This window comes from Protobothrops mucrosquamatus, unplaced genomic scaffold (genome assembly GCF_001527695.2).
Source record: "Protobothrops mucrosquamatus isolate PMUCROS unplaced genomic scaffold, P.Mucros_1.0 scaffold4002, whole genome shotgun sequence".
Classification (NCBI taxonomy): Eukaryota; Metazoa; Chordata; class Lepidosauria; order Squamata; family Viperidae; genus Protobothrops; species Protobothrops mucrosquamatus.
This window is the reverse complement of record NW_015389940.1, coordinates 19,305-37,626: the sequence shown is the minus strand read 5'-3', so window position 1 is coordinate 37,626 and position 18,322 is coordinate 19,305. Positions and strand designations below refer to the sequence as shown.

Below are 18,322 nucleotides of genomic sequence, written 5' to 3'. Positions count from 1 at the left end.
GTCGGACGAAGGCATGACTGGCCCGGGCTTCCTCCTCTTCGGAGACATGGCCACGAGTTCAAGAACCGGTCTCTGCAAAAAAAAAAGAAAAAAGGATGAAACGTAAGCAGCTGGGGACCCCTTGATGGAGAAGCAACGGATGGAAACTCATCAAGGAGAGAAGCAACCTGGAACTAAAGGAGAAACTTCCTGACAGTGAGAACAATTAACCAGTGGAACTCCTTGCCTCCAGAAGCGGTGAATGCTCCAACACTGGAAGTTTTTAAGAAGAGACTGGACAGCCATTTGTCTGAAATGGTATAGGGTTTCCTGCCTGAGCAGGGGGGTTGGACTAGATGACCTCCAAGGTCCCTTCCAATTCTGTTATTCTGAGTTTCTGAATTCTGAGACGCACGAAAAAAAACCACGTGTCTAGATCAGACCAAAATCTAGCTGAGTTTCCAACGAGATCCCTACGGGGAGCAAGGCCTAAAGAGATCAGCAGGCTGTTTAAAGCCACCCTTCCTCCAAGCTTCCTCTCTGGATGGATCTGCTAGCTAGCTAGACCAGTGGTTCTCAACCTATGGGTCGGGACCCCATTTGGGGTCGATCGACCATTTCACGGGGATCGCCAAGCAAGGCTGTCTGCCATTTTTTCCCCCTTTTCCGGCGGGTGCCTTACCTCCCTTGGGCTGGGCCAGCTGGTGGTCGGCCTGCTCAGTCTCTGCCACTTGCCAGCTACGCCTCGGCTGGCGCAGGGGGCAGAACCACGCATGTGCGGCGCTCCCAGGCAGGGAAAGTCCTCGACTTACGACCGGTTGGGTAGTCCTCGACTTACGACCGGTTTAGTCCTCGACTTACGACCGGTTTAGTCCTCGATTTACAACCGGTTGGGGTCGCGGCATTAAAAAGGTTGAGAACCACTGAGCTAGACCATCATGCTGCTGCGGGGGATGATGGGTGTGGCAGCCACCAGGTTGGGCAAGTCGAGCTCCGCTCCAGTACAGCTGCAGTTGGCAGCACCAACAGGGGCGGGCCTTCAAAAAGCTCAGGAATTTGCCCTCGAGCAGCGTTTTTTTCAAACTTGGCAATTTTAAGACGGGTGGACTACGACTCCCAGAATTCCTCAGCCAGCTATGCTGGCTGAGGAATTCTGGGAGTCGTAGTCCACGAGTCTTAAAGTTGCCAACTTTGAGAAACGCTGCCTTCCAACCTCGATTATTGAAAATGTTATAAAGAAGGAAAAGAAATAAAGAGAACTACAGAGCCCATCCTCCCCTGACCGTGCCAAAAAAAACCAAGAGAGAGCTCCAGCTTCTGCCCTACAACAACCTTGCCAAGCAGGCCAGGGAGGACTTCATTGGCCCTCAGCGGACGAGGCAGCGAAGCGGAGGCCGGCAAGCGGGGGAAAGAAGCCGATCACTCACCCGGGGATCCACCCTCGATCTTCAGCCGGTCGCTGGATCCGCTTCTTACACAACGCCAGCCGGCCCCTGGGCGGGGAAAGAGGCGGAGCCGCCCCGCCCCAGCCCCGCCCCGCTGATGACGTTTTTTTTGTGAATGAACTCCGGCGAGGATGGAACGTTGAGACTTTGCGGCTCGCGTTCGAATCTCTGACGTCACTCGTTGGACTCGGCCGGCACGTGGCGGGAGATGCTTTCGCCGCTTGATTTCGGTTAAGATCGCGCAGCGCGATCCGGGGATCCCTTTTAGGCCAGGGCTTCAGTTCTAGCTAGGCTGCAGGGGCGGGAGACCACCAGGAAATCCCGAGGGCTGTGGCTGGAGCTGGAAGCTGACGATCCGTGTTGTTTTGCAAGACGGGTTTTTTAGAATCAGAAATAGAGCTGGGAGGGACCTTGGAGGTCTTCTAGTCCAGCCCTCTGCTCAAGCAGGAGATCCTGTTTAACATCTCAGACAAGCCAACGGTCCAGTCTCTTCTTAAAGACCTCCACCCACAACTTCTGGTAGCAAGCTGTTCCACTGGCTAATTGTCCTTGATGTTAGGAAGCTTCTCCTTAATTCCAGGTTGCTTCTCTCCTTGATCAGTTTCCAACCATCTAGGGCAGTGGTTCTCAACCTGTGGGTCGGGACCCCATTTGGGGTCGATCGACCATTTCACGAGGGTCGCCAAGCAAGGCTGTCCGCCATTTTTTTTGTCCACCATTTTTTTTGTCCGTCATTTTTTTCCCTTTTTCGGCGGTTGCCTTACCTCCCTTGGGCTGGGCCAGCTGGTGGTCGGCCTGCTCCGTCTCTGCCATTTGCCAGCTACGCCTTGGCCGGTGCAGGGGGCGGAACCGCACATGCACGGCGCTCCAGGGCAGGGAAAGTCCTCGACTTACGACCGGTTGGGTAGTCTTTGACTTACGACCGGTTTAGTCCTCGACTTACGACCGGTTGGGGTCGCGGCATTAAAAAGGTTGAGAACCACTGGTCTAGGGGCAGGTCTTTGTAGTCACCAGAAGTCTGAGCGAAACCTGAGCTCTGTGTGTGTGTGTGTGTGTGTGTGTGTGTGTGTGTGTGTGTGTACGTGTTTGTACTGTGGCCACTTTCCCTTTCTCCAGATTAGCATGGCACAAAATGCAGCAAGAAGGTTGTGTGGATCCAGACAGGAGTTTTGCTCGCCTGACACAATTCAGTTACAGAAGGGTAGGTAGTCCTCGACTTACGACCGCAGTTCTTGAGTGAATTGCTGCCGTTGTTAAGTTAGCAACGTGGTCGTTAAGTGAACCCGGCTTCCCCGTTGACTTTGCTTAGTCGGAAGGTCGCCAAAGGGGAATCACACGACCCCGGTGGACACTGCGACCGTCATAAGTATGAGTCGATTACCAAGCGTCTGAATTTTGATCACATGAGCTTGGGGGATGCTGCAACGGTCGTAAGTGTGAAAACTGGTCATGTTGCTTTTTTCAGTACTGATGTAACCTCACATGGTATAATAATAATAATAATAATAATAATAATAATAATAATACTCGATAGGTAGACAAAATGCTAAATCCAGTCTGAACATCTGGCTGACTGTGCGATGACCCATAATAATAATAATAATAATAATAATAATAATAATAATAATAATAATAATAGGGCATTATTATTTGAATGTTGAGTTGACTGAGGTTCATGTTTAATGAATAAAAAATAATAGTAATAATAATAATAGTAATGATAGTAATGATAATTATGTCGATAAGAAAGACAAAAAGTCTGGATAGTGGACGTGGCAGTGCCTGGAGACAGCAGAACAGACACAAAAGAACTGGAGAAGCTCACAAAATACAAAGACCTACAAATAGAAATAGAAAGACTGGGGCAAAAGCAAGCAAGGGTAGTAGCAATAGTCATAGGCGCCTTGGGTGCAATCCCAAAACAACTGGAGCACCCCTTGGACACCATCATCGGGATTGACAAATTCGCCATCAGTCAATTGCAAAAGGCGGCCTTACTAGGAACTGCTTCCATCCTGCGACGATATCTGTAACACCATCAAACATCCACATCTGCCTATCCCAGGTCCTTGGGAAGGACTCGATAGGTAGACAAAAATGCCAAATCCAGTCTGAACATCTGGCTGACTCTGTGATGATCAACAACAACAACAACAACAATAATAAAGTTGGAAGGGACCTTGGAGGTCATCTAGTCCAACCCCCTGCTCAGGCAGGAAACTCTATGCCATTTCAGACAAATGGCTGTCCAGTCTCTTCTTAAAATGTCCAGTGTTGGAGCATTCAGAGCTTCTGGAGGCAGGTAGTTCCACTGATTAATTGTTCTCACTGTCAGGAAGTTTCTCCTTAGTTCTAGGTTGCTTCTCTCCTTGATCGGTTTCCATCCGTTGCTTTTTGTCCAGCCTTCAGGCGCTTTGGAGAATAGCTTGACTCCCTCTTCTCTGGGGCAGCCCCTGAGATACTGGAAGGCTGCTATCCTGTCCCCCCCTCGTCCTTCTCTTCATTAAACTAGACCTACCCAATTCCAGCAACCGTTCCTTATATGCTTTAGCCTCCAGTCCCCTGATCCTCTTTGTTGCTCTTCTCTGTACTCTTTCTAAAGTCTCAACATCTATTTTACATCGTGGTGACCACAACGGGATGCCGTATTCCAAGTGTGGCCTGACGAAGGCCTTGTAAAGTGGTATGAATGGCTATAAGTCAAGGACTACTGTAGCTCCATTTGCAGTAGAGCAAACGTCCCCAACCGTTTGGGCACCAGGGACCAGTTCCTTGGAGAGAGGTTTTTCCGCGGACCGGAGAGTGCGTGGTTTTGTGTGCTGCCTGTATCCCGCGGATGGGACTTTGCTTGTTTGTGCGGCCTGGTTGCTGGCAGGCTGCAGCCCGGTACCAGTCCACGGACCGGGGGTTAGGGATCCCTGCAGTAGAGGGCTGGTCTTAGATACCTGTCCTGTCCACCTTGCTTTCACTTGGGCCTCACATGAATGCAGAATTCACCTCCAGCGATATAATAATAATAATGATGATGATGATGATGATGATGATGATGGTAATGTTGGAAGGGACCTTGGGGGTCATCTAGTCCAACCCCCTGCTCAGGCAGGAAACCCTATACCATTTCGGGCAAATGGCTGTCCAGTTTCTTCTTAAAAATGTCCAGTGTTGGAGCATTCACCGCTTCTGGAGGCAGGTTGTTCCACTGGTTAATTGTTCTCAAAGACAGGCAGTTTCTCCTTAGTTCTAGGTTGCTTCTCTCCTTGATTAGTTTCCACCTGTTGCTTCTTGTCCTGCCTTCAGGCGCTTTGGAGAATGGCTTGACTCCCTCTTCTTTGGGGCAGCCCCTGAGATACTGGAAGGCTGCTATCATGTCCCCCCTCGTCCTTCTCTTCATTAAACTAGACATCCCCAATTCCAGCAACCGTTCCTTATATGCTTTAGCCTCCAGTCCCCTGATCATCTCAGTTGCTCTTCTCTGCACTCTTTCTAGAGTCTCAACATCTTTGTCACTCACACACACACACACGCACGCCCAGAAGGCTCACAACTGCGGCTAGTTTGTCACCAAACCGGCTTGTTCCAGAAGAGAAAAGAAGAAATAGTTGTTACTTTTTCTAAATCTCTATTTGTCGTTGGTGAGATCAGGGATTGAAAAGCAAAGTGGCAGAGAGGGAGGGAGGGAGCGACCACTAAAACTGATGGAATGAGGAAACATTGATGGAGCTTTTGTTCCCAAACGTGGAAGGTATCAGAAGGAAATGAGACTCTAAAAATGAACCCAGGAGGGGAAGACCCAGCCTTGATCCTCTTACTAACTGAACAGCCAAAAACAACACAATCTTGGAATGGAAAGATTGAAAGCCGCTTTAGAGGTCATCTAGTCCAACCCCTTTCCCAGGGCAGGGTCCTACCTACCACTATAGCAGCATCCTTGCCGCAGAACACCTCTAGCCAAAGAGAGCCCCTCCTCTGCTGAGAAAAATTATGGGAATGCTGTGACAGTCATAAATAGGTTCTCCTGCTTGAGCAGGGGGCTGGACTAGAAGACCTCCAAGGTCCCTTCCAGATTCTATTCTATTCTATTCTATTCTATTCTATTCTATTCTATTCTATTCTATTCTATTCTCATAAATGCAAGGACCGGCCAGTTGTGGGTTGTCTGGTGTAACAACACCGTTTTCACCCAGGTCAGGTAAAAAGTAGGAGATGCATTCACACGACACGTTCAGCTTGATGAGTGTTAAACTTGATCAGGGTTTTTATTTATTTATTTGCGTCTTTTGGTGGCATGGACCCATCCTATGTGGTTAGTTTATGATTCTTTGTATGGTACACATCCGGAAAAACCAGTTACTGCGTTCGGTGTGTTTGCCAGTCCCGTCCTTTTGTTATCATCAGCTGCTTCTGCAATTCTTGCTCTTTACATGTGAAACCAAAAACATCAGAGATTCTGAAAGATAAAGTTGTTGCAGAGAGAGAGTCCAGGGGTGGGGAGGAAAGAGAAAGAGAGAGAGAGCGGGAAAGAGAGAAAGAGAGAGAGGGAGAGGAAAGAGAGAGAGAAAGAGGGGGAGAGGAAAGAGAGAAAGAGAAAGGGAAAGGAAATAGAGGAAAGAGAGAGAGGGAGAAGAAAGAAAGAGGGAGAGGAAAGAAAAAGAGAAAGGAAAGAGAGAGGGAGAGGAAAGAGGAGAGAGGAAGAGGGAGAGGAAAGAAAGGAAAGAGAAAGAGGGAGAGGAAAGAGAAAGAGAGGAGAGAGAAAGGGAGAGGAAAGAAAGAGGGAGAGAAAAGAGAGAAGGGGAGAGGAAAGAGAGAGAAAGGGAAAGGAAAGAAGAAAGAGAGGGAGAAGAAAGAGAAAAAGAGAGAGAGAGGAAAGAGAAAGAGAGAGAGGGAGGAAAGAGAGAAGAGAAGGAGAGGGAGAAAGGGAGAGGAAAGAGAGGAAAGAGAGAGAGAAAGAGAGAGGGAGAGGAAAGAGACAGAGGGGAAGAGAAAAAGAGAGGGAGAGAAAAGAAAGAGCAGGAGAGGAAAGAGAAAGGGAAAGGAAAGAGGAAAGAGAGGGAGAAGAAAGAGAAAGAGAGAGGGAGAGGAAAGAGAAAAAGAGAGAGGAAAGAAAGAGAGAGAGGGAGAGGAAAGAGAGGAGAGAGAAAGAGAGGAGAGAGAAAGAGAGGGAGAGGGAGAGGAAAGAGAAGGAGAAAGAGTGAGATCCTTTCTTGTGTCCTTGACCTACAACCACAATTGGGACCAGCATTTCTGTTGTTAAGGCCGTCGTTAAGCGAGCCAAACACCTGATTTTACAACCTCGCTTTTTGTCACGGTTGCTAAGCACATCGCTGCCATCGTTAAGTGAATCACATGGCCGTTAAGTGAATCCGGCTTGCCCCATCGATTTGGCTTGGCCGAAGCCTAGCTGGGAAAGTCGCAAATGGGGACCGCAGGACTAGGAGGATGCTGCGACCGTCCTTAATTCGCTGTCTAGCTCTGAACGGTCACTAAACCAATGGCTGTCAGCCGGGGACTGTCTGTGGCTTCATCGATAGGTAGGATATATGAACTTAGCAAATCGTGGTGCAGTGCCAGCAACTGCGAATTACACAACAAAACCACAAAGGTTTTAAGATGACGTCCCCTGCGTTTCCCAGGGGTCTGGGGCCCCTCTCCCCCCCCTCAACAGTTATGTAAAATGAGAACAATCCTGGCTTTTAAAGAAACCACGCCTAAGCTATCACGGATTAAACCTAGTCACATCTTGGGCAGAAACCAAAGAGAAACATCAAGAGCGACCCAGCGAAGAATCCAGACTAGTCCAGAAAACTCCTCCCTGCCTTGTCAATTGGATCAACCAGGAAACCTCTTTTAAAAAATAATCCGTTTCAGATTGAAGAGATCTTTAATTGGCTACTTTATTTTACTGTCATGCTGGCCTCGGGCTGTTGAGATCCTGGTGGACAGCAGAACAGCCTTAAAAATCTGCCTGAAATGGCCCTTGGATATTTTCCAGTGGTGCCCCTTTTACTCTTACTGGAATCTGCCAAGATTACTGGTAAGTGCCAGAAAAAAAAAAGAAAGAAAGAAAGAAAGAGAGTGGTGAGTGAGAGAGAGAGAGAGAGAGAGAGAGAGAGAGAGAGAGGGAGGGAGGGAGGGAGGGAGGAAGGACGGAAGGAAAAAAGAAAAAGAAAGAAAGAAAGAGAGTGAGAGAGAGAGAGGGGGAGGGAGGAAGGAAAGAAAGAAAGAAAGAAAAGGAAGGAAGGAAAAGAAAGGAAGGAAAGAAGGGAGGGAGAGAGGAAGGAAGGAAGGATAAGGAAAGACGGAGGGAGGAAGGAAAGAGAAAGAAAGGGAGGAAGGAAGGAAAGTAAAAGAAAGAAAGAAAAGGAAGGAAAGGAAAAAAGGAAGGATAAAGAAAGACGGAGGGAGGAAAGAAAGAAAGGGAGGGAGGGAGAGAAAGGAAGGAAGGATAAAGAAAGGGAGGCAGGAAGGGAGGAAAGGGAAAGAAAGAAAGAAAAAGAAAGAAAGAGAAAAAGGGAGGAAGGAAGGAAAAGAAAGGAAAGAAGGAATGGAGGGAGACAGAAAAAGGAAGGAAGATAGGAAGGAAGGAAAAGAAGGGAGACAGGGAGAGAAAGGGAAAAGGGGAGGGAGGGAAAGATAATAATAATAATGATGATAAAGTTGGAAGGGACCTTGGAGGTCATCTAGTCCAACCTCCTGCTCAGGCAAGAAACCCTAGACCATTTTGGACAAATGATAGATCAATAGAATGGAGGAATGTAAAAATGAGTAAGAAAAAAGCAGATTTTTAAAAAAACGAATGGATGGAGATTTTGAAATTGAACATTATGGTTATTCTAAAACCTCGTTTAGGTTTTTAAACTAGATATTATTTTTACAATCCTGTTTGATCACGACGGCTGATTCCTTTGGAATCCGTGACCGATCGAATTGTTTAAGAGTGTGGAAATACCGTAGACATTGTTAGGTTTAAAATTGGATAAGGGTTATGCTTTCTTTAGTTGTAAGAGACTAGAAGCGTTCCATCATTCTGTCAGACGGTGGGAAGCTACCCTGGAGGTCATCTAGTCCAACCCCCTGCTCAGGCAGGAGACCCTATGCCATTTCAGACAAATGGCTGTCCAGTCTCTCCTTGAAAACCTCCAAACATGGAGCGCCCCTAACGTCGGGAGCCAAGCTGTTCAATTCATTAATTCCCTGATTATATAATTGCATCTGTATTTAGGAAAGCTGGAAGTTGTCTTGCATTTTAAATTTGCTTGAAATATAAAAACGAAACAGAGCTGCAATGGGTGGATGTGATGCGCTACGGAATCCGTCAACTTGTCAACTTGTTTTTTCAGCTTGACCTCATCTATAAGACGGCCTTTGTGTAGACTGCAACTCAAGCATAAAAGTACAGATAGTCCTCAATTTACAACCACTAGCAGACGGTGGTGGTGGTGCTAGAGCAGGGGTCTTCAAACTGGGCCCTTTTATGACTTGTGGACTTCAACTCCCAGAATTCCTCAGCCAGCTTGCCTGGCTGAGGAATTCTGGGAGTTGAAGTCCACAAGCAGGGGTCTTCAAACTTGGCCCTTTAATGACTTGTGGACTTCAACTCCCAGAATTCCTCAGCCAGGCACGTGAAGTCCACAAGTCATAAAAGGGCCAAGTTTGAAGACCCCTGTCTTAAATCTAACAAACAAAATGGAGGCTGTCTGAGGAATTCTGGGAGTTGAAGTCCGCAAGTCATGAAGGTGCCATAGTTCCCCCATGCCGGCTGAGGAATTCTGGGAGTTGAAGTCCTCAAGTCATGAAGGGGCCACGTTTGAAGACCCCTGTCTTAAATCTAACAAACAAAATGGAGGCTGGCTGAGGAATTCTGGGAGTTGAAGTCCACAAGTCATAAAAGGGCCAAGTCTGAAGACCCCTGTGCTAGAGCAGGAGAAATGTTCATGCACAAACCCGCACCTGTTGTCACAGCTGTAAAGGGTTGGCTAATATAACAATAAGAGAATAAGAGTTGGAAGGGACCTTGAAGGTCTTCTAGTCCAGCCCCTTGCTCAAGCAGGATCACCTATGTCAAGGGTAGGCAACCTTGGCTCTTTTATGACTTGTGGACTTCAATACTCAGAATTCCTGAACCAGCCATGCTGACTCAGGAATTCTGGGAGTTGAAGTCCACAAGTCATAAAAGAGCCAAGGTTGCCCACCCCTGACCTATAGCATTCTGGACAAATGGCTGCCCAATCTTTTCTTAAAATCCTCCAGTGATGGAGCAGCCACGGCTTCTGGAGGCAAGCCCTTCCATTGATTAATTGTTGGTCAACACAAGAGTTGGTCAACATGAGGGTTAGTCAACACAAAAGTGACCTATCTCCTTTCTTTTCAGGAGAAACCACAAGCCAGGTCACAACTTCTCCTCCAACAAGTATGTCCACATCAGAGCCACGTAATTTCACATCCGTGCCTGACACCACTGGTGGCATGAAAACTACCCCACCAGCACTGAAGAGCACAGAGTTCCTCCCCTCTTCCGTGGCTCTTCTCCCTGACACGACCAGTCCGTGGAGCACCGTTGGAGAAAAAAGTCTCCCTGGAGGAGCCACAACGCTGCTCTCCTCTTCCTCACCTGAAGGGTCCACTCCTGCTGGCACCTCAGATGTCACTGCGTCTTCTTCATCCCTTGCAATGACCTTCATCTCCAGCACTGCTTTTGGGGGTCCTTCCAAAGAAGGGACCACTCAACCAACAGAGTCAACCATGCTCATCATCAGCTCCACCACAGAGGACACCATCTCCATCCCTCATTCTCCAACTCCCCAAGACAAGATGACATCTGAAGATGTATCCACCACCATCTCCACCACGTCACAAGCAGAAACCACGAGTGAGAAACATGCTAGTTCTCCTCCTACCACAACTGAGACAATGACAATCTCCCCCTCATCGGTTCCCCTTCCTACTTCATCATTAGCGACCTCCACACTTCTGAGTGCCACTTCTGGAGTTGGAGACACAACAGGCTCTTCGGAAGTTACCATGACTTCTGAGGCTGAGATCACTAGCTGGTGGCCGGGAAGCTCTCTCTCCTCAACCTACTCTTCCATTACTCAAGACAGAAGCACCCCAAAAGCTTCATCTACTGGTCTTCTGTCTTCTAACCCAGGAAGGTCCAGCCTGGGACTATCTACTCCGTCCTCAACAACTCCCTCAAGTGAAGGTCCTGCAACCACCATGACTGTTGTTCCTTCCATCACCACAGCTCCCTCAGCTTTCCCGAGTCTCCCTCAAACTGCAGGTAAGCGTCCTCCTGTCTGAATGGTTGACCACAATTCTGGGAAAGCATTTCCATGCGCAGCTGGTTGCAGATGCTCAGAATGAAACTCGGTCAGCTTAAGAGAAAGATCTTTGGAGATCCTTTCCTGTTTCAGTGATCCTTGTGATCTACGCCTGGCCATCACCCCAAAGATCCATGTGTGTCTCACCCATGATGATCCCTCACCTTTGAGGAGCACATCTGGCAATGATGAAGGGAGGATTTTCAGGGCAGAAAGGTCCACCTGTGTGGGTGTCTCCTCATCTAGGATAAGAGTTTGATGGTGCCCCGCTGCTTTCTGAATAGATTACAACTTTCCAACCTCTTCTGCAGACGTCCAACGTTCATCTCATCTTTGGGGGGACTTCCTTGAAACTTAGCTCCAGGAAGATGGCTTTGGGGTGAGTGTTGGGTTTATTGAGAGTGATGGAATGGGGCAACTCACCACCAGCAACTCGCTGCAGGACAATTCAACAATTCAATGGTTTAAAATAATTTTAAAAATTATTTTAATTGTTGTCATTCCCATTTCATTTGGCATCCTTGCTTTAATAATTGTATTCCACCAATTCTTCTATATTAGTATAACTCTTGTCCCAGGGCCAGTTGTTCCACAGCAAGTCGGACATGGCGAGTTGTCCACGATGAGTTGTCGTAGGCCCACCAACGCATAGACCTGGTGGTGGCCCTACACTGGGAGTTGGCAAAGTGCAGCTGGCTGCAAAAGCTCAGATTTGGTAGGGACCTTGGAGGTCTTCTACTCAAGCAGGAGACTCTACACCATTTCAGAGAAATGGGTTGTCCACTCTCTTTTTGAATGCCTCCAGTGTTGGAGCACCCGCAACTTCTGGAGGCAAGTGTTTCCACTGGTGAATTGTCCTCACTATTAGGAAATTCCTCCTTAATTCCAGGTTGCTTCTCTCCTTGATTCGTTTCCATCTGTTGCTTCTTGTCCTGCCTTCAGGTGCTTTGGAGAATAGCTTGACTCCCTCTTCTTTGTGGCAGCCCCTGAGATGTTGGAAGACTGCTACCATATCACCCTTAGTCTTTCTTCATCAACGCAGGGTTGATTGAGTGTTGGTCAATGCAAGAGTTGGTCAGCACAAAAATAACCTGTCTCCTTTCTTTTCAGCAGAAGCCACAACTCAGGTCACAACTTCTCCTCCAACAAGTATGTCCACATCAGAGCCATATCATTTCACATCCGTGTCTGACACCACTGGTGGCATGAAAACTACCCCACCAGCACTGAAGAGCACAGAGTTCCTCCCCTCTTCCGTGGCTCTTCTCTCTGACACGACCAATCCATGGCGCACCGTTGGAAAAACAAGTCTCCCTGGAGGAGCCACAACGCTGCTCTCCTCTTCCTCACCTGAAGGTTCCACTCCTGCTGGCACCTCAGATATCACTGCGTCTTCTTCATCCCTTGCAATGACCTCCACCTCCAGCACTGCTTTTGGGGGTCCTTCCGAAGAAGGGACCACTCAGCCAACAGAGTCAACCATGCTCATCATCAGCTCCACCACAGAGGACACCATCTCCATCCCTCATTCTCCAACTCCCCAAGACAAGATGACATCTGAAGATGTATCCACCACCATCTCCACCACGTCACAAGAAGAAACCACGAGTGAGAAACATGCTAGTTCTCCTCCTACCACAACTGAGACAATGACAATCTCCCCCTCGTCAGTTCCCCTTCCTACTTCATCATTAGCGACCTCCACACTTCTGAGTGCCACTTCTGGAGTTGGAGACACAACCGGCTCTTTGGAAGTTACCATGACTTCTGAGGCTGAGGTCACTAGCTGGTGGCCGGGAAGCTCTCTCTCCTCAACCTACTCTTCCGTTACTCAAGAGAGAAGCACCCCAAAAGCTTCATCTACTGGTCTTCTGTCTTCTAGACCAGGAAGGTCCAGCCTGGGACTATCTACTCCGTCCTCCACAACTCCCTCAAGTGAAGGTCCTGCAACCACCATCACTGTTGTTCCTTCCATCACCACATCTCCCTCAGCTTTCACGAGTCTCCCTCAAACTTCAGGTAAGCGTCCCCGCTGGGTCAATACTTGGCCATCCTAAGACTAGGAAAGCATTTCCATGCACAGCTGGTGCAAAAGCTCAAAATGAAACTCGGTCGGCTTAAGGGGGAGGTCTTTAGAGACCTCTTCCTGCTTTATCTATCTGCAATCCAGAAGGACAGAGTTGGAAGGGACCTTAGTGGTCTTCCTTCAAGCAGGAGACCCTATACCATTATAGACAAATGATTGTCCAGTTGCTTTTTGAAAGCCTCCAGTGATGGAGCACCCACAGCTTCTGGAGGCAGGTTGTTCTGCTGTTTGATTGTCCTCACTGGGAGGATGTTTCTCCTTATTTGTAGGTTGCTTCTCTCCTTGGTTAGTTTCCATCCTTTACTTCTTGTCCTGCCTTCAGGAGCTTTGGAGAATATGTCAACACCACCCCCCTTCTTTGTAGCAGCCCCTTTGATAGTGGAACACAGGTATCATGTTACCTCCTAGTCTTTGTTGGCCAACGCAGAGTTGATCAAGTGTAATGCAAGAGGTGATCATCACAAAAGAAACTTGTCTCCTTTCCTTTCAGGAGAAACCACAACCAAGCTTACAACTTTTCCTCCAACACGTGTGCCCACGTCACTGCCACACCTTTTCACACCCATGTCTGACACCACTGGTGGCATGGAAACTACCACACCATCACTGAAGACCACAGAGTTCCTCCCCTCTTCCGAGGCTCTTCTCTCCAGTCCGTGGAGCACCCTTGGAGAAAGAAGTCTCCCTGGAGAAGCCACAATGCTTCTCTCCTCTTCTTCACCTGAAGGATCCACATCTGCTGGTACCCCGGATGTCACTGTGTCTTCGTCATCCCTTGCAATGACCTCCATCCCCAGCACTTCTTTTGGGGGTCCTTCCAAAGAAGGGACGAGTCTCCCATCAGAGTCAACCATGCTCGTCATCAGGTCCACGACACAGGAGATGAATTCCAGCTCTCGTCCTCCAACTCCCCAAGACAATATGACATCTGAAGGACCACTGACCACCATCTCCACCACCTCAACAGTAGAAACCCCGAGTGAGAAACACGCTCGTTCTCTTCCTCTCACAACTGAGACAATTACAACCTCCCCGTTGCTTCCCCTTCTTACTTCAACATTAGTGACCTCCACACCTACAAGTGGCATTTCTGGAGTTGGAGACACAACTGGCTCTTCAGAAGTTACCATGACTTCTGAGGCTGAGGTCACTAGCTGGTGGCCGGGAAGCTCTCTCTCCTCAACCTACTCTTCCGTTACTCAAGACAGAAGCACCCCAAAAGCTACATCTGTTGGTCTTCTGTCTTCCAACCCAGGAAGGTCCAGCCTGGGACTATCTGGTCCATCCTCCACAAATCCCACAAGTCAAAGTCTTCCAATGACATTGAAAGTCCTTTCTTCCATTTCCCCATCTCCCTCAGCTTCAGAAGGTCTCTCCAAAACTCCAGGTAAGCATCCCCCTGTGTCTGAACGGTTGAATTCTTCTGAATTTGAAAGAGGTACGAGGATCCTAAAAATCCTCATTTTTCAAAATTTCCTTCAGTTGCTGGTTCAATTCAGGTACAGAATTGCAATCCTCAACCTGGGCCTGTGTTACGTCAGGCTGGATATATTTAGGTGTGTGTAGAGAACGGTCACGTGCCGAATCGTCTCGAACGATCTGTATAAAGGGATTGAAACAAGATGTAGAATTAAGGAGCGTAGCGGTAGTTGTTGAAACCAAAATTTTGTATTACTAAGTAAGACAGTCGTGAAGTGAGTTTTGACCCATTTTACAACCTTTCTCGCTGCCGTTATTAACTGAATCGCTGTGATTGTTAAGTGAATCGCTGCTGTTGTTAAGTTAGTAACACGGTTGTAAAGTGAATCTGGTTTCCCCATTGACGGCCTGCTCTCCCTCAGCACTCATCCGGAGAAGGTGTGGTGGAATGTGGTCTGGATTCCCAGGAGGGAGGGGCAGCATTCCAGAGGACAAGAGACAGTGCAGTCTAGATCAGGGGTAGGCAACCTTGGCTCTTTTATGACTCGTGGACTTCAACTCCCAGAATTCATGAGCCAGCCAAGCTGAGGGGAAAGGGAGAGGTTTCCAAGCTGAGCCATGGTGGCTCAGGAATTCTGGGAGTTGAAGTCCACGAGTCATGAGGGGGCCGTAGTTCCCCCATGCTGGCTCAGGAATTCTGGGAGTTGAAGTCCACCAGTCATAAAAGAGCCAAGGTTGCCTACCCCTGGTATATGAGAATGAGGATGAAGATGGCTCCTCTTTAACAGATCCCTGAATCTATATTTAATGGTGCAAGTTGTCTACTTTGGCAAGATTCTGTCCATAAGTGAGGAACAATACAGATAGTCCTTGATTTACGACCGCAATGGAGCCCAAAATTTATGTCAACAAACCAGACAGTTGTTAAGTGAGTTTTGCCCCATTTTATAACCTTTCTTGCCACGTTTGTTAAGTGAATCACTGCAGTGGTTAAATTAGCAACCCGGTGGTTAAGTGAAACTGGCTTCCCCGTTGAGTTTGCTTATCCGAAGATCGCAAAAAGTGATCACATGACCCCGGGACACTGCGACCGTCACAAATAAGAGTCTGTTGCCAAGTGTCTGAATGTTGATCACGTGACCAGGGGGGGTGCCGCAACCGTCGTAAGTGGGGAAAACCGTCGTCAGTCCCTTTTTTCATGTTGTAACTTTGAACGGTCACTAAGCAGATCGTTATAAGTCAAGGACTAGCTGTATTTTTTTTTAATCTGTGTTTGATCCTTGCAGCCAGGAACCGTTTCATCCTGTCGGTGAGATTCAGCACTCCTTTAAACATCGCGGATCTGTCCGTCCGTCGGGCGATGCTAAAGTGGGTAAGGCTTTACAAAACATCTGGAAGGGGCTGGGGGAGGATTGAGTTCCTCCCCAACAGAAGCGGTATATAAAGTCTAAGTAACTATTGCTATTGCTATAATAAGACGTTGCCCAAAAGCGTAATTGCCTTTTCTGGAATTTATGTCCCGCTTTTCCGAGCAAAACCTTCCCTATAAAGGCATTTGTTAAGTGGTAGGTGTGGTGGAATGCGGTCTGGATTCCCAGGAGGGAAGGGCAGCCTTCCAGAGGACAAAAGACAGCGCAGTCTAGATAATGTATGAGAATGAGGCTGAGGACGGCGCCTCCCTAACTGTTCCCAGAATCTGTATTTAATGGTGTAAGTTGTTTATTTATTTATTTATTTATTATTCGAATTTATATCCCGCCCTTCTCCTTGCGGACTCAGGGCGGCTGACAATCAATTAAAAACACCAATAACATTCACAAAATTAAAAATTAATTAAAATGAAATATTTAAATTGTCTGATTAAAATATGATTAAAAACCCCTCTAAAAACCCCTCTTAAAAATTGCCCTAGGCCAGTCCCGCTTGTTGGAATAGCCATGTCTTGAGGGCGCGGCGGAAGGAAGGGAGATCAGGGATCACCCTGATCTCTGGGGGTAGCTCATTCCAGAGGGTGGGAGCTCCCANAGCGCACCCGGAAGGCCACCGGCAGCCAATGCAGCTCGCGCAGCAGCGGTGTTACGTGGGAGCGACGAGTCCCTCCCAACACCGCCCGTGCGGCCGCATTTTGGACTAGCTGGAGCCTCCGGGTGCTCCTCAAGGGAAGCCCCATGTAGAGAGCATTACAGTAGTCCAGGCGGGAGGTGACCAGAGCATGAGTGACTGTCTGCTTTCCTTTGGCAAGATTCTGTCTATCAGTGAGGAACAGTACAGAGAGTCCTCGACTTATGACCACAGCTGAGCCCAAAATTTATGTCGATAAGCCCGACGGTGGTTCAGTGAGTTTTGCCCCATTTTACGACCTTTCTTGACACAGTTGTTAAGTGAATCACTGCAGTTAAATTGGTAACCCGGTTGTTAAGTGAATCCGGCCTCCCCCCCCATTGACTTTGCTTGTCAGAAGGTCGCCAAAGGGGATCATGTGACCCCGGGGGGACACTGCGTCCATCGTAAATATGAGTCGGTTGCCAAGCGTCCGAATTTTGATCCCATGACCACGGGGATGCGGCAAACGTCATAAGTGTGAAAACTGGTCGTAAGTTACTTTTTTCAGTACTGCTGTAAGAAGAGGCTGGACAGTCACTTGTCTGAAATGGTATAGGTTCTCCTGCTTGAGCAGGGGGCTGGACTAGAAGACCTCCAAGGTCCCTTCCAGCTCCTATTCTACTCTACTCTACTCTACTCTACTCTACTCTACTCTACTCTATTCTATTCTATTCTATTCTATTCTATTCTATTCTATTCTATTCTATTGTCTTTCTGCTCTACTCTACGCTACGCTACTCTATTCTACTCTCTTCGTATTCTCTTCTCTTTTCTCTTTCTTCTATTCTATTCTATTCTATATTTATTCTATTCTATTCTATATTTATTCTATTCTATTCTATATTTATTCTATTCTATTCTATTCTATTCTATTCTATTCTATTCTATTCTATTCTATTCTATTCTTTCTATATTCCATTCTGTCTTTCTATTCTATTCTATTCTATTCTATTCTATTCTATTCTATTCTATTCTATTCTATTCTATTCTATCATATTCTATTCATACAAGCTCACATACAAAAAATGATGGTCCTTCTTCCCTTCTTCCTTCCAGCTTGATCATGAACTGCAGGCAAAATTTCCTGTTGGCAACTTCCACCTGACCTGCATGGGCTAGCAAAGAAGTTCGAAAAGGAAACGGTCAGAAAGCTTGCAAATGTATGCCTCTTCTGGATCGGCGCACCGTAATAACAGACCTAATAATGGATTGCAGCTTTTCTTTTATTTCATTTTCCATGCCAGCCGATGCCAAGGCTCCATACCCCCCCCTCCCATTCAAATTTTGTGAAACCTCCGCGTCAAATTCCCCCCGGTGTGAAACGTACAAAATCAACAGTGTAGCTGTGTTCACACAACACCCAAGTGTCTGGACAGTTTCTGCGTGACTTGCTAAGTGAGGTTAGCTTCCCTCTTTCTTCACTCCTTTTATTGGCTGAGTAACTTGGACAGAAAATAGAACCGGCCTGGTAAGATTACGGCTTAATACGTTGAACAAATAAATAAATGAATGTTGTAACTCGCTCAACAGGGAGTGTGGTTGCTGTGTGTGGTTTTGTTTTGTTTTTGCCTCAAAATGGTTGGAAATAATGCAATTGTAGTTACACCCCTGTGTTGAGCTTAAGTAACTGGCTAGCAACTATAGCTCTGATTGCAAACAAAACTCACAAAACAAGGCGGGGAAAAAATGCCAGGTGCTGTTTTATACTCCAGCAACTAAACTAGAAGACTGGAGGATAAGATACAGGAGGATCTGGATAGACTTGAACACTGGGCGCTATCTAACAAAATGAAATTCAGTGGTGAAAAAAGTAAGGTTCTCCATTTAGGCAAGAAAAACCAAATGCACAGCTATAGTATAGGGCAGGGGTGTCAAACTGCCGGCCCGTGGGCCGATTTCATCATACCGGAGCTGCGCCCACCCCATTGCCAGCAATGGCGAAAAAGCTCCGATACGTCGCGCGACGTCACGTG

The 18,322-nt window shown here is 47.5% G+C and overlaps 2 protein-coding genes across 3 annotated transcripts; both read left to right on the top strand.

Annotated features, from left to right (window-relative positions):
• Window positions 1-7,293: 7,293 nt before the first annotated feature.
• On the top strand, window positions 7,294-10,406 carry LOC107298467 (uncharacterized protein PB18E9.04c; the record flags this gene model as incomplete). Its single annotated transcript, XM_015827845.1, has 2 exons — window positions 7,294-7,455; window positions 9,793-10,406. Coding segments are annotated over exons 1-2 (678 nt in total), but the record flags the coding sequence as incomplete, so codon positions are not given.
• Window positions 10,407-10,408: 2 nt separating this feature from the next.
• On the top strand, window positions 10,409-17,612 carry LOC107298470 (mucin-5AC). 2 transcript variants are annotated; one of them, XM_015827849.1, is made up of 5 exons: window positions 10,409-10,701; window positions 11,855-12,760; window positions 13,318-14,214; window positions 15,533-15,618; window positions 17,406-17,612. In XM_015827849.1, exons 1-5 carry the CDS (start codon window positions 10,443-10,445, stop codon window positions 17,466-17,468), a joined length of 2,211 nt encoding a protein of 736 aa, XP_015683335.1. In that variant the 5' UTR covers window positions 10,409-10,442; the 3' UTR covers window positions 17,469-17,612. The 2 variants fall into 2 exon arrangements, with proteins under 2 accessions (XP_015683335.1, XP_015683334.1); XM_015827848.1 differs by having other exon boundaries at window positions 11,852-12,760.
• The last annotated feature ends 710 nt before the right edge of the window (window positions 17,613-18,322 follow it).